This window comes from Canis lupus, chromosome 34 (assembly GCF_003254725.2).
Source record: "Canis lupus dingo isolate Sandy chromosome 34, ASM325472v2, whole genome shotgun sequence".
Classification (NCBI taxonomy): domain Eukaryota; kingdom Metazoa; phylum Chordata; class Mammalia; order Carnivora; family Canidae; genus Canis; species Canis lupus.
This window is the reverse complement of record NC_064276.1, coordinates 11,134,699-11,161,206: the sequence shown is the minus strand read 5'-3', so window position 1 is coordinate 11,161,206 and position 26,508 is coordinate 11,134,699. Positions and strand designations below refer to the sequence as shown.

At 55.2% G+C, this 26,508-nt stretch overlaps 1 protein-coding gene across 3 annotated transcripts in view; it reads right to left on the bottom strand.

Annotated features, from left to right (window-relative positions):
• Positions 1–26,508, bottom strand: part of LPCAT1 (lysophosphatidylcholine acyltransferase 1) — a 46,394-nt gene that overhangs the window by 16,189 nt on the left and 3,697 nt on the right. Inside the window, exons 1-6 of one of the 3 annotated variants that reach the window (XM_025451207.3) lie at positions 16,233–16,436; positions 12,634–12,776; positions 6,556–6,770; positions 1,897–2,009; positions 753–813; positions 375–433 (exon numbers count right to left, since the gene is read on the bottom strand). In XM_025451207.3, the coding sequence (XP_025306992.1) occupies positions 375–433; positions 753–813; positions 1,897–2,009; positions 6,556–6,770; positions 12,634–12,767 (582 nt within the window). In that variant the 5' untranslated portion in view covers positions 12,768–12,776; positions 16,233–16,436. Of the gene's footprint in view, positions 1–374; positions 434–752; positions 814–1,896; positions 2,010–6,555; positions 6,771–12,633; positions 12,777–14,262; positions 14,373–16,232; positions 16,437–26,508 lie in introns of those variants that run through there. The other 2 variants (XM_025451206.3, XM_025451205.3) reach the window with 2 other exon arrangements.

Below are 26,508 nucleotides of genomic sequence, written 5' to 3'. Positions count from 1 at the left end.
CTCGGGCCCCAAATGCCCTTCCCTACTTTGCTTGGTTACCACAGGTGAAGAGCCCTGCGCAGAGCAGGTGTACAGTGAAGGCACATTAAACACAGTCACCCAATACCTCTCACTGCCTCCAGCCTCAGACCCTCAACACTCTTGACATCTCCCAGGTAGATGGGTGGCTGAGGACACGGGGGACGTCTCGCGTCGACACGTCAGGACTGATCGGCCAGGAAGAAGGGCCGATGCTCCATGACCCATGATGATGGGACTTTGTGCACAAACACTGAGCTGTTCTGAACAGTGGGACTGACCAGAAGCTGCCCGCTGAAACAAGTGGAAATCCTCATGCCCAGGCAATTCGCAGAATCCCAGGAAAACACTCTTACCAGTTTATTTGGGTATCGTAAAACCACAGGCTGGACGGGAACCCCGGGGATGAAGGCGCCTGCACGGAAAGGGGCATCAGGTTATTTTAGGGCCACGGGTCATCCACTGGCAGTTCCCACACTGGCCCTAGGGCAGGACAAGCTTTCCTGCCATGCCCTCCAGGCCCAGGGTCACTGGGTACCTGGGAGGCTTCCTCACATGGATGCTGGCTGTACCATCTCAGGGAAACCACAGGCCCCGCCTGCCCCGCAGTAGACAGACCAGGACCATCTCTAGCCTGAGTGGCACTTGTGTGGGAATCCGGCCTTGCCACTGGAGCAATGGTCTCCACCGCTTGCTCATGGAGAAAAAACAAAGAATTTAAGAAAAGCACATACCGGGCTTGAAGGTAATTAGGCAGGTCCTGTTGGTACATGTTCCTTCTGGAAAAATCATCATCTTGGAATGAAAAGAAAAAAAAAAGCCTTAAACAAACGAAATCCTGAATAAGTCTATTTTCTGCACTGCTGACGTGCTTAAAATGCTTTAATGACATTCGATTGAAACAGTTACGGTGCCTGATGGAAGCATGAACAGATTTCCTCTCTAACTACAGGTTCTATCAAATTCTGGAAGCAACGCAAAGATGCAAACAGCACGCATCTCAGAGAGTGCAAGGGGTGCCCACGGCCCCACAAGGCCAGCCACAGCTGCATGGGCGCAGCATTAGCTCAGGGCAGCCACCACGGGGGCAGAGTGGAGGGGACAGTGGATGCCCCTCACTGAAGGCATCGGGACCAGGGCTAGAGCCTGGCACAGATGCGCCAGCAGCCAGAAACACCACAGGACCTGTGGAGAAATGCTCCCCTGGAACTTCCAAACTGCTCTGACTCACACTGACCTCCAGCAACATAATGTAAAATGAACATTCCCTCACGTGTTGGAAAATACAGCCCACGCTTTTGCTCCCAGCTGTGGGGCAGCAGCCAGGGTACTGTAGACGTCCCAGCTGCCAAGGGGCTGCCCACAGGCAGGGTGCCTGGGACTCAGGCCTTACACTGTCCCTGAACCAGAACGGATGGTCCATGGGTCTCCTCTTTTCAATGTTGCCTCAAAAGAAACAGAGCTGACGTTGGCTGAGGGGTCCTGGCAATCCCTCAGGAGCTAGACAGTCGTGGGCGATGCCCATCCAGGGCTCTCAGGAGCAAATGGCTACACTGTAGGCACTGGCATGCGATTCAGGTGGGACACTGTGCCAACCCCAAGGGCAGCTTAGCCAACTTCTGCCCGGGGAGAACTCGAGATACATAGGAGGATACTTTCCTCATCTCTTTCCATTTTAGAACTTTAGGGCCAGATGTACCTGACACTTAGTGTAATCCTGAATTCATGCTCATCATAGAATGAAGGAAAAGGACCCAGCCCTCAGGGAAGGAAAGCCAGCTCTGGCCCCATGGGTCCCTGCGGCCCGGCCCCCACCTCTAGGTCCCCACCACGGCTCCCGGCATCAGTCTGCTCAGAGTGCAAGCAGGACTGCATTACCTGTGGCCACTTCCCATTTGACTGTGCCCGCCTTCTGATCTGCTCCACGGTCTTCCTGCGGGAATCCTGGTCCGACCGCGACACAAACACTGGCCGTATGTACTTTATCAGCGCTGGAAAGGAAGGAGAGGCATTTGCGTGGGGCAGCAGGACGAGGGGCTGCCCCTGGCACAGGGCGGAGGGGAGCCCCCTGAGATGCTCCAAGGGCAGCACCGTCATGAAGGGCAGGTGGTGGGTCAGTGATCATCAAAGCTCCCTCCCACGACGGCACAAAGCCACGCGATCTGCAAGGCCTGAAGTACCAACATCGGTGCCCCTAGCCTGTAAACCAGGAGAGAGGGAAAAGAGTAAGGCTGACCCCGTGCCCCCTGTGCTGACAGAGGAAGGGCTGGGGGGTCAAATGCTCAGAGTCAGAGAGTTCAAGGTACGTGGCCTAAACCTCAGCAGCCTGTCCCGGGCAGCCTGTGTCCCCCAAAGACACCGGTGGATGGTCTGACCCCAGATACCCAGGACCATGACTTTATTTGGAAATATGGTGCTTGGAGGTGTGAGTGATTTAGGATGATGTGGTGGTGGACTAGGGAGGGCCTGACCATGTGCCCAGCATCCTCTCCGGGGGCGGGAGACAGGACACACATGCCGGGAGGAGGCCCCGGGATGACAGAGGCCGAGATTGCAGTGCTGTGCCCACAGCCTGGGGACACGTCCTCTCCAGGAGTTGGGGACCCGCCAGAGGCTGCGGTCGCCTGCACTGACTCCCTCTGAGCCTGCCCTGCTCACACCTCGATCCCAACGTCCGGCCCCAGCAGAGTGAGAGAATCAGCATCTGTGGTCTTCAGCCACCCAGGTCGCGGCCTTCAGTCACAGGCGCCCCAGGACACACACGGCGGTAGTCCCAACCAGCACGGCACACATGCCACGCACGGCACATGGCACATGCCCCTGAGACCAAAGCTGATGGCAACAGCAGCCTGGTTCTCTCGCAAGAGCATCTAAAGGTGGGAAAGTACTTCTTAGAGGAGAAACCCCAAACTGACACGACGACTGTCCTCTCCTGGGGAGGATGTGTGGGGGACCGAGACAGCCGGGCACATCCCTGCGGGGTCCAGGTTCAGCTCCAGGCTTCTCTTCTGAGTGTTTTTATCACTCATAAGGAATAATATGTCGTGACTTTTCTTTCTGGGAGGTCTTCCAAAAGGGAAAAGAAAATTCACTTAAAAGAACAGAACAAAATTCTATGCAGTCAGGTCCATGGGGGCTCATAAAATCTAAGCCGCATGTGGCCTCAGTGATGTTTTTTTCCCCAGCATGTGGAAACTTCTCTCCCTGTTCCCTCATTCCTCGCCAACTCCTCCTGACTCTGCTGTGATGATGCACGGCGGGGAAGGACGAGGGGGTCACCCGCAGGCCCCCCGCAGTGAAGCTGGCAGGCCCCATGTCTGCAGCAGCCCTGCCATCTTCTCAGGGCTGGGAGGGAAGACTGGTGTCACAGAGCACAGTCGGGCTCACAGGTCCCTCTTCCGGTGACAATGGACGAGGATGGCTCTTCACGACGTCGGGATGAACCTGACACAGAAGCTGGGGGGAAGCTCCCCAGACTCCGAGGATGACAGGGCTTCGTCCTCTGCGTGAAATCTCAGACCCCACCTCCTCCGGGGGACCTCCAGGTGAACCCCACAGTGGAGACCCCAGAACTGAAGAGCCCACTCTCGAGGACACAGGAGACATGGCTGTGTGTCTAGCGAGCCCGGTGCGAGGTTTGCAAAAAGGCCCGGGCTGCCCATCCCGCCAGAATGTGAGAAGGCCCTGTCCTCTCGTAGTCCATGCAGGTTCATAAACGCCCAGGTGTCCACATCAAGGATGCAGAATGTAAACCGACAATGTAAGAATGAAGAATCACTGGGCTCATCACCCCCACTGGTGTTTGTAAATCCAAAGGTGAAAATATTTTGAATATTTTTAACAATCATCTCTTCACCAAAGCTGTGAGCTGTCAAAGGGTCCAAAGGCATCGTGTTTTAAACCACACATATGAGAGGAGCCAGAAGTCACGGCCAGCGACAGCCCACTGGCCACGTGCTGCTCTCGGGAATCCAGATTTACCTTCAAAATCAGGGAGTAGGGGATGCAATTTGGGATGTGCCATGTTTGAGTTTTAATTAAAATCTGTAATAAATTAATTAAAATCTGTAATAAAATCTGTAAGGTCCATCATCCCCCCACATGTATCTCTGTAAGGCATCTCTGACATGACTGCGAATGTACAGTCTATGTGAAGGCGCCTGCACACGGAGGGCATGTTGGTGGTCCTCCCTCCGACACCCCGAGGTGGAGGTCAGGGGGGAGGGTACGGTATGGGGCTCAGCTCCCTGACCTTGGGAGGTGGATGAGCAGATGCAACCATGAGCTTCTACAACTGACTTGTGATGTGAGCCATAATTGAAGGCAAGACTTGGAGAGGCGGCTTCATGTAATTTGTGCGTGAATGAGGGGAGATGACATGCCCCCAACCCCAGAACTTCCCCAGAATGCTGACATTCCACAGCCTGAGGCTTAAAAGTGAAAAGAAGAAATCAGAACATGTGACATTTCCACAAAACTGAAAGTTTCCTGCACCCTTCACCAGGGACCACACCGCCTCACGCTCAGGAGCCTGTGAGGACCCTTCGGCATTACTAAAGTGGAATCCATATCTGCTAATTACCAGTCTCTGCCTGGGCTTCAGAAAATACTCAGTTTAACTCCACTCTCCAGACAGGACGTATAGTCCTTTATTTGGACGAGGCTCACAGTTACTAGCCCAATGTGCCCAGGGCCGGCTTCCCCAAGCACCTGCACGCCTTCCTGCAGGAAGTTCCTGTAAGAGGAGGGTTGTCCTGCTTCCTCTGGAGGAGCTGTGCCTTCATTTCCTTTTTGTTCTGTAACCACCTTGGATGACACGGTTCTGTCTTCACAGAGGACCTGCGTCACCGTTCCCAAGGGCAAGACCACAGAGGGTCCTAACCAACAGCTCAGCACCTCTCTCGGCTTTGTACCGTGTGAGCATACAGCGAGCAGGTGGCTGTCTGCAATCCAGCAGATGCCCTTGCCGGGACCCTGGCCTGCTGGTACCCTGATCCCAGACTTCTAGCTTCCAGGGGTGTGAGAAATATACGTGTTGTTTAAAAGACAGTCTGTGGTGCTTTGTGGCAGCGGCCTAAGCAGACGCCATCTGATCCGCAATCAAGTAAATGCCAGTTAGCAGCTATTTTGCCAAAACACACAACATGCTAGACCCTCTCAAAATGCCCCACTTGCTAGAAAAACGACATAACACGTACACAATGTTCTCTCATCAGCATCACCTGAACACTAACACTCATTCATGAGGATTCAGAGAATTCTCTAGAATTCAGAGAAGTCAGGTGGAGTGAGGACCCTGGGGCCCCAGCACCATGCACCTCCCGCCAGACCAGCCCTGCTCCATCCACCACAGACATGCTCAGCACGACACACACGTGGTCTGAACACTGAGGCGGGCAGAGCGCAGCAGGAACGGTGGGGCGGAGCAGCGTGAGGAGGAGCAGAGCCGGGCTGTGGTCCCTAGAGAAGACACCAGGGGAACAAGAGGCAGGAATGGGTGGGCTGACCCTGCAGGGCCCCCCTGGCAGCTCCAGGCTGGACCGGGCATAGGAAGGCGCCTTCCTCTATAAAGGGAAAGCCCCCGCATTCCCATTCCCTAAGATTCCCACAGGAATGGTACAGAGCCCCCAAAAGATGTACCCCTAGAACCTGCGGACAAAACCCTCTTTGGGAAAAGTCTTTGCACATATAATTAGTTAGGGATCTGGAAACGACCCTAGAGTATCCAAGGACCAGGGTCCTTGTAAAAAAACCCATAGAGACACATGGGGGAGGCCTGAGATGAGGGAGGCAGAGGTTGGAGGGACAAGGCCATGAGCCCAGGATGACCTGGCATCAGGAATAGGAAGGGGCAGGAAGGAGCTTCCCTGAAGGACCCTCAGAGGACCACGGCCCCGGACGCTCTGGCTTGGCCTTGGAGCTCCAGAACCGTGTCAGAACACGTTCCTGCTCTTTGAAGCCGCCTGCCTGGGAATCTGACACAAGGCCTCAGGACACCTGGGCGCTGGGGCTTTGGGTCCAGTAAGCAGCGTACTGAGTATCCCTGGACTTGGAGGATGCTGTTGTAATACAGGCCCTGCATCCTGGACGGACAAACACAAGGAAGCACTTCAGCACCTCAGGACGTCTGGAGCACGTGTGCGTGAGCCAAAAATAAAACCCACAGCGATTAACATTCCAGAAGAAACCACAACAAAGGATACAGAACAGACTCCAGGACAAGTGTATATTTCACGTGGGTGTGACCTGAACTGACCCACAGGATAGGGGTCTCATCCACACCTGGGGGGGATGTGGAAGGGGGATGTGGGTGTGACCTGCATTGACCTGCAGTATAGGGTCTCGTCCACACCTGGGGGGGATGTGGAGGTGGGGGACATGGGTATGACCTGCACTGATCCGCAGGATGAGGTCTGGTCCACGCACAGGAGGGGGACAGTGGTGGGGAGCTCCTTGCTTACTCCTGGGGTGGGGAGAAATCTCATTCACTCCCTGGGTGGGGGGGCTCACTCCCTCTCAGGGGAGGTGCTCACTCACTTCCCCATATTGGGATATCTCTGCTCTCTGCCTTCATCACGATGGACGACATCGTCAGGGTGACAGCAATGGCATCGAAGTAGGAAGAGTGTGGCGCCAGGGTGAGGATGGCTGCCTCTGGTGGCGAGGCCTGCTGCCCCTTCACAACAACCCAGTGGAAGCCGCCGGCAAACCACATGGTGCGCATGATGGCCTTGAGCAGGATGTCCACAACCCTGCAAAAGAAAGTGCTGCAGTCAAACGGGGCACAAGCAGGGGCATCAAGGGCTCTGTGCTGGCGCAACTCACTGGCACCAGGCTGACCGCTGGGAGAGGGTGCCGGAAGCTCAGTGCTGACCTCTGGGGGTCATCCAGGCCACACTCCAGGCCCTTCCAAACCCTGCAAGAGCCGCGACTGTGTCATCCGGAAGAGAGGAGGCAAAAACCATGCTGTGCCCCCCGAAGCCCCATATTAAGCGTGGACCGAGATGCCTTTTTGTTAATTTATTCAAGAAAACAGAAGTGTGGTCTCTGCTCCATGATGCAGCAGCACAAACACTGACTCCTGAGTGAAGTAAGTAGAGCAAGGACACAGGCGCTGTTGAAGACACAGGTACCTTATGTGCTAGAAGGTGGTTTAGTAGCATTCTAAATATGTAGATTTTAAACGAATAAAAAAACACCAACTCACTAAAATATCTAAATGCAATTAATATTGGAAGTGAAGTCAGGCTGAGACCAGAGCAGAGACCAATGGAGATGGTCTCCCATCTCATGGCCCTCAGGCTGCCGAGCTCCCAGAATCAGAAGTCACGCTATTAACACAAGCCTCTTCTGGATGAAACTAGATGGACGATAAATTTGGAAAAGAAAGTAATAATCAGCTGAATTGGTTTCCTATTTGTTTTTTAAACATACGGGAATTTGGACATTTAAATTTGCACATCCCCTCCAGTGTTGCCCGTGACCAGCTGCAGCTAGATGAAGACCTGTATCGCTGAAACTGCTTGGGAGTGGAGGGCTCAGCATGCAAGTGGCCAAGGGCTGCATGCACCGTGGTCCACGGGGAGAAGGTGTCACCTCTCACTTGGTTGCAGATGATCAGACTACATACAGCCTGAAACCTCACTGGACAGATCCCTAAGGGGGTTGGAAACCCCTCAAGAGAATTCTGGAAGGTGAGGCCCAGAGCTCCGAGTGGCAGCCAGTCCCTGGGAGAGAACTGGGCCTCCTGGAGCCACCCTGAGAAGACCCTTGCTGGATGGTGAACATCAGCACGTGGCTGCATACCAAGGTGCTGGGGGCCGGGCCACCACGGAACCGAGTGGGCAAGATGGGCACCTGTCCTTACTTGTCCAACTGTGTGCTTTAAACGCACTTGTCTGCATGTGTGCCACGTATCATCAGGACACATGCACATACGTGAGGAGATGGATCAAATCGAGGCTTGGGGGAGGCTGCCGTGGGAGCAGGAGCCAGCCCCAGGAAGTGGGGACCAAACCCCCACCACCCCTCAGGTCAAAGGGCCAAACATCTCTAAGCAGAAACGGTGGGAGTGGATGCGCCACAGCTAAGGATTCCCTCAAGATCCCGGACAGATTCCCGCCCCAGCAAGGCCACCCACAGGGAAGAGCCAGCCTGTGGGGTGGATGCGGTCTCTCAGCAAAGCCCTGCATGTGCATCGCAGCCCTGTGCAACCCTAAGGCCTTTCACCCTTGGACAGACCACCCGCGATGAGCCTGAGGTGCCTATGGAGCGCCTCCCGGGAGCGGTGAGCTGGGCGCCAGGACAGGGATGCCCTCCTTTGCCGTGTCCTGGCATTCAGTGCCCAGGTGGGAACCCAAGAACCTAGGTCATGAGCAGAAGCAGCCACTTGGTAGAGAAGGGACTCTGACCCCAGGACACACACAGCGCGGGTGTCAGAGTCCCCGCAGGCAGGGAGTCTGCACTCGTCAGGCTGCCCTGGGACAAGGCAGGGCGCTGTGAAGGCAGCAAGAGGGAGTGTGCGCCCTCGGAAATCCTGGCTCTCCCGGCACAGACAGCTGGTTCCCTGGGACGCAGGAGGAGGAGAGGTGTGTCCCGAGCACACACTACATGCGGGAGGAGACTCGTTTCTCAGGGTGGCAGGAAGACCTAGATCTTCAGAACCAGGGCACGGGGCACAGTGAATGTAAGTAAGACTCCTACAATTTCTTTCTAGAATTTTTAAATTCCTGAGGACACAGAGAAGAGCCCACAAGTCAGAGAAGCACATGCAGGCTCCTTGAGCTCCGAGGCTGAAGCGCTAGGGCTATAGATCTGAGGCCTGTGGCTCCGAGCCCCCAACTGCTAGCCATCAACGGTGAGGGCAGAACCAAGGCACTTTCAGACGTGAAATGCACCCGTTTTCTTTTTGAGAAAAAAACCTACACGCCAGAAAATCTGGGAGGAAAAAATAAGGAAAAAGAAAAACCCCAAAACCAGGCCCAGGAGACAGATCGTGCCCAGAAGATTTGCAGAAGAGCACTGCACCCAGCAGACGAGCCACTCGTTGTGGGGACCAGGGGCTCTGGGACCCTCTGGGAAGCATAAACCCAGTAGGCAGCGAGACCATGAGAGAGCAGAATCGGAAGGCTATGCTCAGGGCTCATTCTTCTTTTAGTAACAGGCAACATTAGAGTCTGGCTGTGACTCGAAATAAGGTTAAACGAAATCATGAGGGCAGGGCTGTGATGTGACGGGACTGGTGTCCTGGCAGGAGAGAGACCAGAGCTCTCCACTGGGGAGCACAGCAGAGGGCACTGTCTGCAGGCCCGGAACCCAATCAGCTGGTGCGCTGATTCCCGACTTCCAGCTTCCGGAACTTTCTGTGTTTAAGCCCCCAGGTGCCCGTGGTTACAGCAGTCGGAGCCAACTACAACACCCTGTCTAACCAGGTGAGCTGGCCGAGGGTAGGCCCCTGAGGACCAACCATCACTGTTAGCCTGCCCGGAGGTTTCGCAAGAAGATGCTTCAGTTTTTACATTACTTTGTGGTTTGAAAGTAACTTTAAGTAAAATGTCTTCTGTGAAATTCTGTCCTTCCTCTTTTCATTGAAAACTCAAGGCTTTTATTTTATGAAGTTTCAAGGACACTAATGTATATTTAGCAAAAATCCTCCCTGACGAAACATCCATTTACTGGAATCCGCACAGTTCTGCACAGTGTGGAACTCTGCACCTGCCAGCTGACTCTTGAGCCCTCAATCAGGCACTTTGTCACCGTGCTCTCCTGTAGGGAGCTGAGTGGTGACTGTTCTTAGTCTCCCCCTGAGCACCAGACCCAGCTCAGGGCTGTGCACGGAGTTCCTGAAAAATACTGCTGCGTGGAGACCCTGAGGGCTGTGTATGGCTCGTACACACACATGCGTGCACACATGCACATGTGCGTGCATGCGTATACATGCACACACAAATACGTGCATACTCATGCACATGCTCACACATGCCCATACTCATACACATGCACACATGTGCATATGCTCACATAGACACAGACACATGCCCCCACAGACATATGTGCATATACGTGGTTGTATAGACACAGTGCACATATATATGCATGCAATGCTCACATACACATGCCTGCACACATGCATATATACATGCACATATTTAGACACACATCCTTGCCCACATGTACACACATACATATGTGCATGCTCACAGTGCATATATATGTATACACACGCATTACACACGTGCACACGCTCACACATATTCATACACGTACATATGTGCATGCTCACACTATGCACATATACTCACATATGCACATTCATCTACACATATACACATAAGCACATGCTTGGACACAAATACACACATGTACACATGCACATGTCTGCACACCCTCATAGGCACATATACATGATTGCACAACATACACACGTACACACTCATACAGATATGCACACAGTGATGTGCAGTGTCCATGGACACAGACACCCAGAGCTCTCACGAAACCTCAGACATCTACATCTTGCCGCCGAGGGCCACTTCTCAGACACGCTACAGACACACGAGGCACCTGGGAGCAGTGCTGCTGGGGCCAGGCTGCTGTGGCCCATGTGTCATCCAACGAGCCAAGCAGAGTTGCATGGAGCTGGCACGGGGAAACGCAGAACAGCCCAGAGTCCTGCACTTTGGAAAGATGGAATCTGCAGTTGGGTGAGTGAACAGAAGAGGGGAGCCCAGCTCAAGAAGAGAGCAGAAGAAATAAGGAATTAAGAGAAAAAGTGCCAGGAGGCAGTGCTACCCTATGGCTAAACCCCAAACTTTTAATCAAATCACTTGCCACTTGTTAAAAACTGTAAAATCTGCTTTTATAGCTATGGATTCTCAACCTAACAAAATTGAAATTCTGATTCCTATCTGCTCTAGATTTAATTTTGTATGACTATATATTTGATATTAAATTCGTATTTTAAGGTTAAAACATTTAAAAAAAACGTTTACAGTAAAACATGCTCTTCAAAGAGAGTTAAGATAAGAAATTCATAAAGGCAGAAGGAGGACTGGAACACCAGTGATGACCTCAGTGCCTGCAGGTGACCACGGCTGACAGGATGCCAAGCAGCCTTCCCCGGGTGCTCCTACACTCACTCCCTCACAGCCCCCGCCTCCCAGGGCCTATGTCCTAGCACCCCCAGGCCATGCACTGTGCTGGGGACAGAACGGGAACAGATCATGGCCTGTCTTCGGGTCTTGGGAGGAAGAGGACTATGGTTCCTCTGACACTGAAGTGGTCTAGGAACGTGAACACTGTAAACAGCACACATGGAGACCTCACGTGAGGGGTCCCTGGTTACCTAGACTGTCCCCAAGCATGGCCACATCACACTCCCATGGGCTCAGCAAACCCATGAATGGACATGCCCTGCATACCTGTCATGTATGCCTGTGGCAGGCACACATCGGGAGATTCCCACCTGTCTCTCATGGGCATTGTGTTCCTGCAGGTCAGGGACTTCCTAGGGGAAGGAGGACTGAGCTGGTCTGCTAAACCCATAAAGGGCCAGGAGCAAATATTTTAGGCTTTGTGGGCCACACAGCCTCCGCCATAAACTACCCCACCCTCCGTGAAAGCCGTCCTGGATGGTACCTAAATGAGTGGGTGTAGCTCAGTTCCAGTAAAACTATTTATAAAAACAGGTAGTGGCTGGATTTGGCCTGGGTTTAGCAGACCCCCCTGCACTAGCCTGACGATATTTCTGCTGCTGCATCAACTGTCCAAGGACCCTGTGGTTGAGGACAGGTGTTAAGGTGTGGACCACCACAGAACTCTTGGTTTACAACAGAAACGACAGCTTCGAGACGCTGCAAGTACTTCTCAAAGTCCTCACGGTATCTCGGCATTCTCGTTTACTAATGGTACATACTTTAAGAACAGCTTTCGGAAGAAACAAGAAACTATTCTGATTTAACTTTTTGAGGTCCACGTTGGGTCTCTAGTTAAGATATATTCGTAACATGGGGCACCTGAGTGACTCTGGATTCGGGCTCAGGTCATGATCTCTGGATCCTGGGATTGAGCCCATATCCGGCTCTGGGCTCTGAGGGAAGTCTGCTTGGGATTCTTTCTCTCCCCCTCACTCCTCCCTCCCCCCTCCCCCTGCTTGTGTGCAATCACGTGTTCTCTCTCTTTCTCAAATAAATTTTCAGAAAAACATATTCAAAACACATCTGTCTGTAGATGGCTATGCTTTATGAATATTCAACAAGTAGATGCAAGGGAATTTCTAGATCTATGAAGCAAGGAGAGACATTCGACCCTGCAGAGAGTAGACCGGCAAACAGAACAGATGCTGGCTGATACTCAGCCTTGCAGGGCCGGGGTGGTGCAAACATGTGGGGAGCCTCTGTGCTGAGGTTATGCTCACAGTGGCCCCATGGCTTGTAGGACCAGGACAGAAGTGTGCAGGGAATGGAAGCAACCATCCCAGTGTCCTGGCCAGGGGAGGACACCTTGGGGTGCTCTGGGCCCAGGAAGGGGAAGATGGACGGGACAAGCCATGGGCATGAGCAAGAGCAAGGGGCTCCATGACCCTGCATGTCAGAGCACCTGCACACAGGGACTTACTTCCGCCACATGGCCGGGGGCTGTTCGGGTTCCCTCTCTGAGGATCCCAGCGTAGCGAAGAACGTGAAGGGCCACGCAAGCAGCATCATCGTAACAGCGAGCAGCAGCCGGATGGGGAAGAGCGTCAGAGTCATGAAGGCAATCTGGGAAGAAAGAGGTGAGGTCATCGTTAGATCAGTCTCCAGGGCACCAGTCCTCTGGACTCTGCATGCAAGGCCAGCCCCAGGTCCTTGTGTGGAACGCCGTGCCCACCCCAGGTCCAGGGCACTGCCCTCCCACGATGGTGGGGTGAGTGGCCAGGATGTCCCACTGAGGGTCTGAGGCCGTGATGCTGGGACCCTTCCTTCCCACTCAGCCTCAAGTCCCCTGTGTGGGGATGGCAAACGGATGGTGGAACTTGCCCTGATCCCGGCGCCTGCTTCCCATACCCGAGCTCCTCTGGCACGAGCTCCCTGCTCCTGGCTTCTGAGTCTCCACAGAGCACAGGGCTGCCATGCAGTGAGATAGCACGTACAGAGCTGGGGAGATGGACTTTGGACCCCAGGGATGACCAGGGACTCCAGGTGACTCCGCAGCCCCAGGAAGTCATGGGCAGGAGCCCAGCAGAGAAGATGGTACAGCCCCCACGGGTCTGGTTGGGATGGGGCCATGGGAGGGCCTCTGTGGGGATTGGGTGGGCCCACGGTGAGGGTGGCGGCTCCAAACATGGGGTGGGGGCAGGATAGACATGTGGGTCTACCAGAGTGGCCATGGCAGGGAGCGTCGTGGGGTACAGATGGCTGAGTCTTATGCACAAAGCCACGTTCTGGCCCTGACCTGGGGGCACATGCTCAGGAACGGTGCTTCTCAGATGAACTCAATCTCAGGTAGTCAATAAGGAAATGCGGCAGGGGGCGGACGACAAAACTTAAAATTTACAAGGGATTTATGAACAACAGATGCAATTTATAACTATTTGCAGTAATACATACTTCAAATATGCAGGTTTTGGTGCAGAGAAGACAGAAAAGATAGGCTGGGAGATGGTGCACGGTGAGTCTCCCAGTGGCTTGGCTGACCAGGCCATGGCACCCCATGGCCGCTCACCTGGCTGGGTCCCTGTTACCCACACCTGAGCCGTGCTGACTGGCCCCACAGAGCCTCTGCAGCTTCTCCTGTTCCTCTACCAAGACCAGCACTGCCCAAGAGGTACACGATGAGAGCCATGGACCTAATTTTAAGCTAACGGCCACATTTAAAACATAGAAAGCTGATTAAATTAATGTAAGATCATTTGTGTACCTGAAATACTACCATTTCAGCATGACTCAATACAAAAATGATGAATGAACATGCCACACTTTTTCCCAACATCTTGTAAACCTGGCGTTCACCTTGCGCTCCAGCTCATCCCAAGTCCCAACCGCTCCCCACAGCGGGCAGCTGCCCAGGGCCTCTCGCAGCTCTGCATAACCACAGGTCCTGCGGGCGACGGCATACAGAGCGGCCCTGGTGCCGGCCTTGTCCTCCCAGCCCCCATCCCAGGCATTGCCCTGGCCAGAACCTGCAGGCAGAGCAGGAACAGCCTCATCAGATCTGCATGTGGTGGCTGACGCTGGTCACGGTGTTTCTTAATAGGAGCCTACTCACTAGAGGTCGTAGCAAATATTCTCTGACGGCAACGTCCCTTCCCGCCCCTGGGGTTCTGAGAGCTGCATGCGTCCAAGTCACAGATGTGCCAAATCTCACCGCCATCCTTCCTGCACCAAGGGGGGAGATGAGGGAGATAACGTGTTTTGCTCACTCAGCCCACGTATGCGATGCACTGCTCCCATGGCCTTTCCAACACGAAAACCTCAGTGCCCATGCTGGGTGGCCTTTGCTGGCGTTTGTTTTCTCTGGAGCGGCGGAGTCTGCTGGCTGGCATGTGTCTGGGGCTGGGCTGGGGCGTCCTGACCCACAGCTTCCGGGCACGCCCCGTGCTCACGTCCACACACCAGCCAGCAGCTCTTTAGGGGAATTGCAACTAAAATAAACATCTCTTCATTGTTTGAAATATACATATATACACACACACACATATATGTATATATATGTATATTTTTAATTAAAAAAAATGTTAATGCATATATATATTTTTAAATATATATATATTTTACTGTTTATCTAGATTCTCTACTTTTGCTTGAACTCACTTCAGGGGTTTCATCAGAGAAAATCTCTGAAAGTCCCCAGCAGATTTGTTTCTCTCCCAAATACTTCCCCAGCATGTGTGTGTTTACAGGATGAATGAAGCCGCCTCTGCACACGTAATGCGGTTTGTGCCTCTGCAAGTCTTCAGCCTGTTGACAGATGTTCTTCTAGCTCATGCCTCTGTTTACTGAGCCCAGTCTGGGTGTGTTTACAATTCCTACTGTGACCACTCAGTCACGTTCATTTCAGCTCCTACAGACTTCTCTCTCTCTGAAAACTCCGTTACCGTTAACCTCCTGAGGTCAAAACCCCACAGTTATCTTCAGGTATGTTGTCTTTCTCAATATTCACACCTAAAACACAGCTTTGTCTACGTGACATTTTAACCCCACAGTGAAGTCACCAGATGGTTCGCTGCTTATGGCCATGGACGGCTAGTAGGGCCTTGGGCCCACGCCCTCAGAGAACATGGACAGGTGGCAAATATGCTAACAGAGCATCTCAGAAAGCCCATCATGTGCAGCAGGTGTGGCCACGAGGCTGCTCACCATGTGTTGTGACCCCACACACCCGCTTTGCAGCCGACTTCACTCCCAGGCAGTTCCTATGACACAGAACATATCTCCAGGGTTCCAGGGGAGCACATGATGTCCAGCCCGACCCCACGTATCGGAGAACCACAGATGGTGATGGGGCTCAAGGGGTCCCAGAGGGGGGGCAGCGCCAGAAGTGCTGAGGGGCCACACAGTGTGACCCGGCCCTGCCCAGTGCCCTGAGTGCCACTCTTTACGCTGCTTACTTAGCAGCATGGGTTCCTGCGGCTGGCCACCAGCTGCGGGGTTCGCTTGGCCACTCCACATGGGACACAGCAGGCAACGCATTCACACACCTGCTCATCTCTACTCCTGGGAGAGCACACTCTGGTTTCTGAGCCTCACAGTAAGTGGGGAAAGGACCTGTGAGCGACCAACACAGCCTTCCACCCTCTGCAAATGGACAAGCCTCCCAGGATGTGATGAGCAGGCAGGTGGAGACAACGTGGACGTGGCTGGAGAGGGAGCCACAGAGCTGCAGTGACTCGGCCTGGCATGCAGGCACACACCCACGGAGTGCTGTGTGAACTGCTGGGGGGAGGCAAGCGTGCCCAGGAGCCCACAGAGGATGGGAGGGACCGGCTGCCAGGGCTAAGACCCCATGTGTTTCAGGGCTGCTCCCTGGGACCCCAGGACTTTGCCCTCACCTTGCCCAGCCAGGGGGCCTGCGTGCTTTCCACCAGGCTCGGCCCCACCCTGGAGCGGAGAGAAACTGTCCCTAGGAGGACAGGACTTGGAAGGCTTCTTGCAGCTCCTTCCAGAACCTTCTTGGGTTCTGGCCCCTTGTCCTGGGCTCTAGGCTGCTCCCCACTCAGACCCTCCTGTTCTCCTCACCTTCTGGCCCACTTGTCTTCACGGGCTCTGTTGCCTGTGTCCACCCCTGCCAGGCCTCTGGCCTTCCGGCATCCACACTTCCACCACGCTCTGTGCAAACCGGCCCAAGTGCCTCAGCCTGTCCGAGAAGACTCAGTGCTTCCAGCCACAGGACAACAACCAGGGCAGCCGGGTCAGCTGCATGGGCGTTCTCATGTGTGCTGGGACCACAGGAAAGACCACGATCACCGAAGAGATGTTTGTACAAAGTCTTGGCTGGACTGGAAAACAAAGCAGACGAAAGGGAGTGTTGTGCTGTCTCTAGGCCACTGTGGCTGGGAGCTCGGAAGGCATGGTAACCGGCGGCAAGGCTGGACATGCTGTCTTTTGTCCCTCTGGGAAGCTCCGATGGCTGCAGCTTGATGGTCCCTGTCAGGAACCCCATCTCCCTCAAAAGCATCAGGTCACATAAACTGTGTGGCTGCCCCTCCTGTGAGCCGAAGGTTTATAACCCGCTTCCAGGAGAACCTGTATCTCACCCAGCTGAGTGAGGTTTCATGCTCCTTGAAGTTGGCTACGACACACTGTCCCTCAGGAAGGGGTTACCGTGAACAGATGTGGACACACAACCTCACGGTTCCTGAGTTGTGGAGCAGACCTCCTAACCTGGCACATGCCATCTAGGGTCTCTGGTGCAGCAGGCCGAGTGGTGAACCACCTAAGTGCAGGGGGAACGTCACAACTGCCCAGTGTCTCTAAACGTTGTTTCCTGCCTGAAGGAACCAGGGCTCTTGAGCAAAACCAATACCAGGCAGGTGGCAGAAAATGGGGAAGAGAGCCTGGGACAGTTGTGGTACAGCTAAGCCCAGGAAAAGGCAGCAGAGGCCCCTGGGCTCAGGAGCCCCCACGGTGGACAGCGATCTGAGTGCCAACAAGAACAATGAATGCACAGGTGGGAACTTCACATGAGCTCCCACCATGCGTCCACCATCCCGACCACACATCCAGCATCCCAACCACGTGTCCATCATCCTGACCATGTGTCCATCATCTCAGGCAAACCACGCATCCATCATCCCGACCATGCGTCCATCATCCTGGGCACACAATGTGTCTACCATCCCAGCCATGTGTCTTTCATCCCGACAATGCATCCGTCAACTTAACCATGTGTCCCATGTCCTCATCATTCCAATGATGAGTCCATCATCCCAGGCACACCACGTGTCCATCATCCCAACCATGTGTCCACCATCTCAGGCACATGCACACATCTGCACGCACCCACCTCACTGGTCACCTTTGGAGGGATGTAGGCTCCTGAGTGTGACTCTGGCCAATGGGGAAATCAGGTATCATGCTGTCCTATGAGACTGTCCTTGGGGCAGCCAAGGGGTGGACATAGGAGCGTTCCCACAGGCCCCCAGAACCTCACCACTCACGCACACCCACATGATGAGGGGCCTGTGCACTTGGGAACACACACACATGCTGGAACCTGTATGGAGGTGCTGCACGACAACCCAACAAATGGAAGCTCTTGAGTTCTGGGTCAAGGACCACTTTCCAGAAAACATGGAAGACAGTGGGGGGTGGGGAGCAATTAGCAAAATGCAGACCAGAAGCCTCTCCAGGACAAACACCCCAAATACAGTGTAAGGAAAAGTAAATAATCAAGAGCTGGAAGGGGCCCTGCAGCGGAGCATGTGAGGGTGTGTGGCTCGCTGGGATCGATGCAGATGCACATGGCTAAGAGCCCGTGTAGAGGCTCCAGCGGGTGTGGGGCAAGCATGATCCGTCCTCCACCTTGGGATGCAGACACCCTCTGGAGCGTTTCAGTGTGAAATGGTGAAGCTTGGGCTTCACTTCCACATGACCGGGGGTGGGAGGGGCATGGGTGTCTATGAGACGAGGGTGGCCTCGCCAAAGCCGGTGACTGCTGCGGCGGTGGGGGGCAGGCACAGTCATTACAGCTTCTCTGCTTTGGTATTAGGAGCCAACCTGTGTGTCCCCCAGGACTTCAGAATGTGGCTGTATTTGAAGACAGGCCCTTTAAAAGGTGATTAAGGTAAAGTAAGTCTGTAGAGTGGACCCTAATTCCCCACAGCAGGTGTCTTCTTAAGAAGAGATTAGGTTGCAGACACACGGGGGAGGGGGGGGGGGGTAGATATGCATGTGTGAAGGCTCAGGGAAGGATTCCCCACACCGAAGTGGGAGGACTGGGTAGAGGGAGGCGCCTGGGTCTCCAATGTCCAGCCTCGGGGTCCGGGAGAAATAAATGCCTGTGGCTAAAGCTGCTGCCTGTGGTATCAGTAAGCCCATCAGATACACGGTGTGTCTCCGCTCTGCCATGACAAGATGTGTGAAAGACAATTCCGGTTCTTGTGAGAAACATTCACCGACTTGCAGGTGTGCACATGGGCCCTAATTCACCATCTGCAACTCTCCACAGAAGGCACCTCTGGTCACAGTGCCCCAGCCTACGCTCACCTGGCAGCTGCTCCTCTCCACCAAGGCCACTGACATCATCATCACACAAGCTGGTCCAGGACCTTGTTTCACAACAACACACAACTGCCGACATGCCATTTAAGAGACAAAGGACCTAAGTGCACTTGCACTCATGCTGTCCCCGAGCCTAGCTAGTCACTGTGTGGAACGTGGCCTTGCTGGGAGTAGACGGGCTGGCCATGAGCTGAGATGCCCTGCATGCCAGGATGCACACTGGAAAGGTGACGTGCAAGGGACCCCAGGCAGCCATATGAGCTGCTGACACAGCACCTGCAGGCAGGAGATGCACACAGGAAGCTTGAGGGGGTCAGTGTGATAGCTCTGAAAGAAAAGGTGTCCATGGCCTGAAGGACACAGGGGCTGAGTGACAGCACACAGTGAGCAATGGGCTGCGCAGTGGGTGCTGTCATCACTGCATGGGGCACAGTGGCGGGCAGGCTGCAGGGACAATGCTCCCGAGGCTGGGTTCCAATGCCAGTGCGCTTTAATTGTGGAAAAGAATAATTATCACGATTCCAAAGGCTATGGAAACACTGACAGACACATTGAAGAGAAATGCACTCCCCATGCAACTAGAGAAAACAGGAGCGCATAGGGAGCACCTTCTGCCGTGGATGCAGGTGCATAAAGCCCAGGCCAGCCTCTGAAAACCACGCTCACAGGAACAGAGACACATCATGCTCACATATGTGGAGTGCCCAGTCGACCCTCAGTCTGCAAACCACTCCTGGCGCTCGGGGAGGAGACAGTGGACGGCCAGAGGCACCAGCCCTGTGTGTCTGTGGCCAGTGCTTGGCCCCATTGCCACAAGGAGGCAGAAAGCCAAGCCCAGGATCCCCCCGGTTCTGGCAGAGGCCAGGTCTCCCAAGACTCTGGGAGCCACTGCAGCTCGGGGCTGGCCCCACAAAGCTGTGTGACAACACTGCTATACGCTACGCACTGTGGTGACACCTCAATTTTGGCCTGTGTGCGCCTGGCCAGCTGGCAGGCCCAGGTCCAGCTCCCCGGGGAGCTGCTTGCGCGGGCGTTGCTGGTAGCAGCCAAGCTGGATATCACCCAGGGGTGGCACCAGGGAACAGTGAGCCAAAGGTCGCCTGTGTGACAGGTGCCAGCAGCCAGCCAGAGGGAGAAGCCTTCAGGGCCTCGGGGCATGGAGACAGATTCCCAAGGTGACCATCACTCACAGAGAGAAGACACAAAACAAGACAAAACTCTTATCTTCCCGTCAGTTAGATTTCTATGTTGTAAAGGAACAATTTTCAAGGATGGCTGGCCTGACCGCGTGTATGCAAGGTTGACAGTCATTCACGGGTGTGGGGCCGGGGGCGAGTGGACCCTGGTTAACGGGGGGCTGTGGAGGGAGCACAGGCACCAAGTGTGAGGACAAGCGTCTGCACGCTGGCCTGCAGGTCTGCCCGCTGCCACCAGGACGGGTTCTCAGGGCCGAGGAGCACAAGTGCCAGACCTGGCGGTGCTCCCAGCCTGACACCCAAAGCAGCTGAAGGGACGCCCCAGGATCGCAGTCCTCCAGGGCTGTTGTTCTGGGGGAGACATGACAAGGGAATCCATGTGTCCCAATCAGCATGCAGACCCTGTGGGAGCCCCATGGCAGGCCCAGCCGAGCAAGATGCAGATGGGGCTGTAGTAGGGCCTCGTCTCCTGAGACCAGCCTACACTGCAGCTCAGGGGTGGATGGAGGGCACCCTGTTTCCAGGGCTGGGTGATTTCCTCCAACAGTACCCTAGAAGGCTGGTCTGGTCCTCCCTGGATCCCCCCATGAGGAGAGGAGAGATGGGATGCACAGGTCCTGCAGAAAGATGGCCAGGGCAACGAGGGGTAAACGGACGAAAACCTGACCTGGGGAATCCTCTCTTCTCTTGCAACTTATTTTAAAAACCTAAAGCAAATTCCTTTGGAGAATCCTGATTTAGAACAGGTAGAAATATCCTGAAGCTGGGAAGTGAAGGCCCCTGACCCTCAGCCTGGCTCGAGCGAGATGCGGCCACATGGTGCAGATTCAAGCTACTGGGGCCACTTCCTGACATGGCGACAAAATAGGTACGTGCACTTGTTTCCTTTCTAGAGAACTTAGAAAATGAACAGCAGCTGTCCCAGGAGTGCTGTCGGCTAGCACAGACCCTGGCCTCAGAGCCTGGGAAGGGCCCCGGGAGCACCTGCGCTGGACCCAACACTTCTCAGGTGCAAACCCCACCAACCAACCCGTGAACACGTCCCCACTGCTCCCCCCAACCTGTGCTAAACATGGAGCACATAGAGACCCAAACCACACGCCGCCTGGGACGTGGGACATAGGAGAGCCGTGTTCTGAACTGTGGTGGTCACACGCGGCCGCTCCGCAACAAGATGGAGCAGAGCGAGGCTAGAGCTCTGGTGCAGGTGGCGCGGGGAGGGATAAGCACAGTCGTGTCCCCGGGGCAGCCCCACCTTCACTGGTACCAGCCTTCCTCTGTGTGATCTGTCCTTCTAATTGATCCTGTGCCAAATCCACACCAGGCTCCCTTGTCTTTCTCTCACTCACAGGTGAACATCGAGGGGCATCCTGCTCCTGGGTTGCCAGCATTCCCCGCGTTCCCCGCTCTGAAGTCACATGTGCCCCTGTGCCCTGTGGGACTGAGGACCCTGTCCTGCTAGGACCAGGCTCACTGCAACATACCGGCTATTTCTTCTTGGCTCTCTCCTCAAATCTAAAATTAAATACAGCGTTGCTAAAACAGCTATTTTTTCTTTCAACCCACAAGCGGCCCACCTTCCCCAGCACCCTGGGCCCCTCTGCTAAGGAGCTCTCAGACCCCACCTCGGCTCACCCGGCCCGGGCTCTTGTGCAGAAGGAGAACGTCTTTCAGTAACTCGCTCTGAATTTACGAATCTGCCGTGCAGTCCAACAGCAGTTGTTCCAGACATCCGCACTTAGTGTTTGTCACACGCCTGGTGGCACAGTCTGGTTGGGCAGCCACCAACACCTACACAGCTCCATCTGGGGTCAGAACTGCCCGGTCAGAGGCAGCCCAATGCCAGCACCCTACATCCAAGGATCCCCAGTGACAGCCCTTCCTGCCTGCTAGCTGGCCAGCATCTGAGCGTCCTCTGGCTCGGGCCCAAGTCCAGGCCTGTCTTCCAGCCCCTAGGCTTTCATGGGCCCCACAGGCACATGGTCACAAGCACACACAGGGGTCAGTGTGGAGGGCAGCTCAGGACCCCAGGTGAATCTAACAGAGATCTTGGCCCTGGGGACCTGGGGCTGGGCAGGGCCCTCCGTCAATGCTTACAGGCATCGTCAGACAAGTGAAGGAGCCTCCGCGTGGGGGCCAGGGAAGTGCAACACCTGCCATATAGACTCTGGGTCTCCAGGCAGGACCGCAGGTAGCATACTGACCACCAGAGGCTGGGCCCCAAGGCAGGGAAGGGGCAGGGGTGTGAGGCTGCTGGCAGGTGCTGTGGGCCAGGCATAGAAAAGGCTCAGGGAAGCACTGGGCCTAGCGAGCACCGAGTCCCTGCTGCTCAGACAAGTGCATGAGGGAGTGGACAGGCCTGGGGGCAGAGAGGAGGCTTCCCGAATGCCTGCTGCATCCATCCCTGTCACCACTGCAACCCTTCAGCCATCCCGGCTCTGCTGTAGGAGCTCAGCCCTAGCACATGGCCAGCCAGGGCAGGGTGGGGGACACGATGCTCTGTCCACTGAACACCTTGCTCCACCCGAGCACCTCGGCTTCCAGGGCCACCCCAGAGCCCTGTGCTCCTAGGACAAGAACGCAGGTCCCCCAGCAGCTGGCCTGTGCTTCCCCAACCTGCCATGTTAGGGTCTCAGGCTTCTGCATCATGGGAAACAGTTCTGGGCTCACGCAGGGCTGTCTGTAAGCAGCTGAACAAAACCCGCAGGATAGAAAACAAGTTTACTAGGTCAGCGAACGCGTGCCAAGTGCCTATCACCAGCCAAGGCCGGCACTGCTCCAGATGTGGGGACAGGACACCATGGACCCATGGGGACCTGCAGCCCTGTCTGGCTCAGGGCCCCGGAGGGCAGGGCTGTGGGATAGGAGGCGGCCTGTCTGAGGCCGGGGTGGGGGTGGGGGGGCATCCTTCCTCCAGGGAGCTGAGAAAGATCCCTGCTACCTGCTGGGATTTTAGCAAAGATAAGGACATGCCCATGGGGTGCTGTAGGAGGCGTTGAGGGCGCCCACAGCTGATGCCCTTCTCAGCTAGCGGCCAGCACACACCAGCCCACCCAGGGTCTCTCCTCACCCCTCCTGCCCACTCAGTTTCACACAAAATCGCATTTCCTCAGGGTTTTCAGGACCCTCTGGCGGGAGACTAGAGCTCTGTCCCGTGGTCTCTGTGATTCCAGGCGGCCACTCCTGCAGCCTCCAGAAGTGGAATCCACAGTAAAGCAAACCGCAGGCCAGAGGCCCTTCCGTGGCTGCCCACTCACCCCTGAGAGCTTAGAGCCCAGCAGGGCAGGTGCTGAGAACGGGCGGATAGGCAGAAACACTGCAGAGTGAGTTCTGGCCTGGATGTTCCACTCCAGGGACGAGGCTTAGATCCAAAGCAGGAGCTGCCTCCAAACCCTCATTCACAGGCTGCAGAAACTCAGCAACCCCAGACCCGTTCCTCCAGGCATCTCACCTGTGAGCCAGGAGATCCAGGAATTACAGCTGCCCAGAAAGGGAGCTTTCCAGGCACAGACCTCCCACATGCAGAGACCCAGGAGCCGGAGGGCCCCACAGACAGGAAGAGAAGCTTGGGTGCTGAGCAAGGCCAGAGGGCAGCTCTGGGGCGGGGTGGGGGGGCAGGTACAGGGCTCACAGCATAAGCACCCAGCTGAGGGGCTGGGACAGGAGGCACTGACTTTTTCTTGAGAACATCCCCACCCCAGGGGGTAAGAAATGGAAGAAATGAGAGCAGGGAAAGGTCACAGACCATGCAGACGCCGCACCATCCTGGTCCACTGAGCAAATCATGCCCAGTCGCAGCACCAGGCTCAGAAGGCCAGGGGTGCCAGCTCTGCACGTGGAGGGACCCACACCTGGACGTGGAGGGACCTGGACCTGGAGGGACCCACACCTGGAGGGATGCCTGGAGTCGCTGTGCTCAGGGGAGCACCAGAGGGCTGTGAGCTCCTCTGTTTGCTCCTGGGCTGCTAGGAGTCCCTGGCCACGGCCCAGGACAGAGCAGGTCCCTGCCCCTGGGGCTCAGGGCTTGCTCCCTCCTCCAAATGGCATATTGCTTCACATTTTAATCGTCTCAGGTTGGGCTGCGTTCTAGCACAGAAAGTGGGCACAGGGTAGCGGGCAGCAGTTTACTTTCATTGGCCTCTTCGGCAGGGGATTAGGAGAACCCCAACAAGAACTTCCTCCCCTCCTCAGACAGACCTGAGAAGCATGGGCCCTCCCCCACCCCCCTGCTTTGTGGCCCTAGGAAATCCCTTAACTCCAGGGCCTTTGGCTGCAGAGTAGAAGAATCTTGAAATTCAAGTGCTTTAGCATTTCCAGCTGTGTCCATTTGTTGAGCAAATACAGCAAAGCGCCTGTGGGGTCCAGCGGGGTGGGGGAGGGGGGCTCTCCAGCTGCAGACACTCCCACCTGCACACCTCCTACTCCACTCTGCTCTCAGATGGAGCACCTCTGGAGCATCCTGGCCCAACCCCACCAACTGCTGGCTTCACTAAAACTCTGGCTCCAGACCCCCACCTGTGGGAAGCTCCAGGGAACATCCAGGTCCTGCCCCCCAACTATAGGGAGCCCCCTAACCATTTCCTGTCTCTAGCACCCATCTGAGAGTCCCCTCCAGCTGCAGGAGGATCCAAAAGTATATTCTGTACTTCCCCAGGTGCAGGGGGCTCCCCGGAGCATCCTGGCTCCATCCCCCCAGGTGCAGGGGGCTCCCTGGAGCATCCTTCCTACTGGTAGAAAAGACCTACCACTCCAGGGAGGCGTTCTGCTCAGCTGTTGGCCCTGTATGCAGCACCATTCAGGGCCTGACCCAAACCAGACCCTCAGCCATGGCCTCCTGGCTGTCGTCAGCACCAAGGTCGCTCCTGGATGTGCTCTGCATGAAGCAGCAGGGCCCCACCTCCAGACCTCAGGAACCCCGTGTGAGCCACCTCTGCGTCCCCTTCCTCAGGGTTTACAATAGTGAAAGATGTTTTTAAAAAAGATTTCACATCACAAGTAGTTTTTTTTAGAGAAAAATCAATCAAAATATGACTGAGAGTAAAGTACAGGCATCTGCAGCACATCCCTGACATAAGCATGAAGGATGCCAGGGGTTCCACCCAGGACCCTCTGTGGCAGCTTTGGGGAGCGTCAGCAAATCCAAGAGGCTGGCGGTGTAGCGCCTGGCCTGAGAGCCGCTGGGAGCGTTGCCGTGTGCATATTTAGGGACAGCATTTAACAAGCTTGAAAACGCCTAAGCTTGTGAGGCTGGAGCGTGGGGCAAACACCAGGAACAAGCCAATTAGTTATAATACTGCAAAACGTGGCACACAGGGCTGCAGCATGGAGACCGGGCTTGAGAAGGACAACACTGCAATCACACGTAGACACACGCTCTACTCTGGGCTCATCTTCAAAATATTCACAACCTTCCTCCAGGTTTATCAAACACTAGAAATGTGAGAAACAAGAACCCAAGAAGGGTCAGGGTCACCCTGACACATCATGGTAAACCCATGAGACCTGGCATTTTGTCCTCCTGGGCTGGGTGAAGGCCCCAGGGCAGGAAGGTGACAGCAAAGTGGTCAGTAAGGCACGGGTCTCTGGTCGGGCGGGCGTGAGGCTCTGTGAATCATGATGTGTGGGAGCCTTGATCAGATCCATAGGAGCAGAAAGAGCGCAGGGTGCCTCCGTGGACTTTCTCCAACATGTGTGCCGTGCCCGCAGTGCATGGATGCCTGTGGGGACAAGAGCAGGGCAAATGCCCAGCTCCTGCAACAGGGCTCCTGAGTGGCCACTTCCAGGGACAAAATCCTGATTTTGTAAAATAAGACTGGCAGTGCTTTGCTCCATACCAAGAGAAATCAAAAGAAATAAAACACAAGAATGTGTGTATAGACACACGTACACCAGACCTGTGTAGAGACGTACCCATTAAAAATCCATATTCCAGGACGTAAGAGCACAGAGTATGTAAAGTCAAGTCTTTCCAACCCTGACCCCCCTTCCCTACTCCTTGACATCAGCCACATGTAAGTTTTATGTGTGTACCTGAACACAGGATGTTCTTGGTGTGTTAGAGGAAAAAGCTAGTCCCCTGAAGTCTCACCTGCCCTGAGCCTGCCTGGGCGCCTGGGCTCACCTGCCCCGAGCCCACCCAGGGACCTGAGCTCACCTGCCTTGAGCCTGCCCAGGGACCTGGGGGCTGCAGAGTCCCTGGACCTAAGTCTCCTCACCTCATGACACATGACCTTGAACCCACTGGGCTACAGGCGCACCAACAGAAGTGGTACCAGCAGGCTCCCAGGTTGCCTTGTTGAAAGGTGGCCCTGCTGCAGCCAGCCCTGTCTTTCCGTGGGACACATGATCTCCTGGAAATCCTCCCCACATCCCCCACCCCCGGTTTCTACTGCCACCAGACCCTTCCAGTCATCTCCCCATGTACCCCTCCCTCCCACCCCTTGGCAGCGTGCCGGGCTTGATCATCATGCATGAAGTACCTGATCCAAGGAGCAGTAGGAGGGTCGGAGTGGGAGCCCAGGAGCTGGCAGGTCAGAGGAGTGGGGGCGGCGGGGAGGGGTGGGTGGGTGGAAGTATGTAGGTGTGGGAGTCCCAGT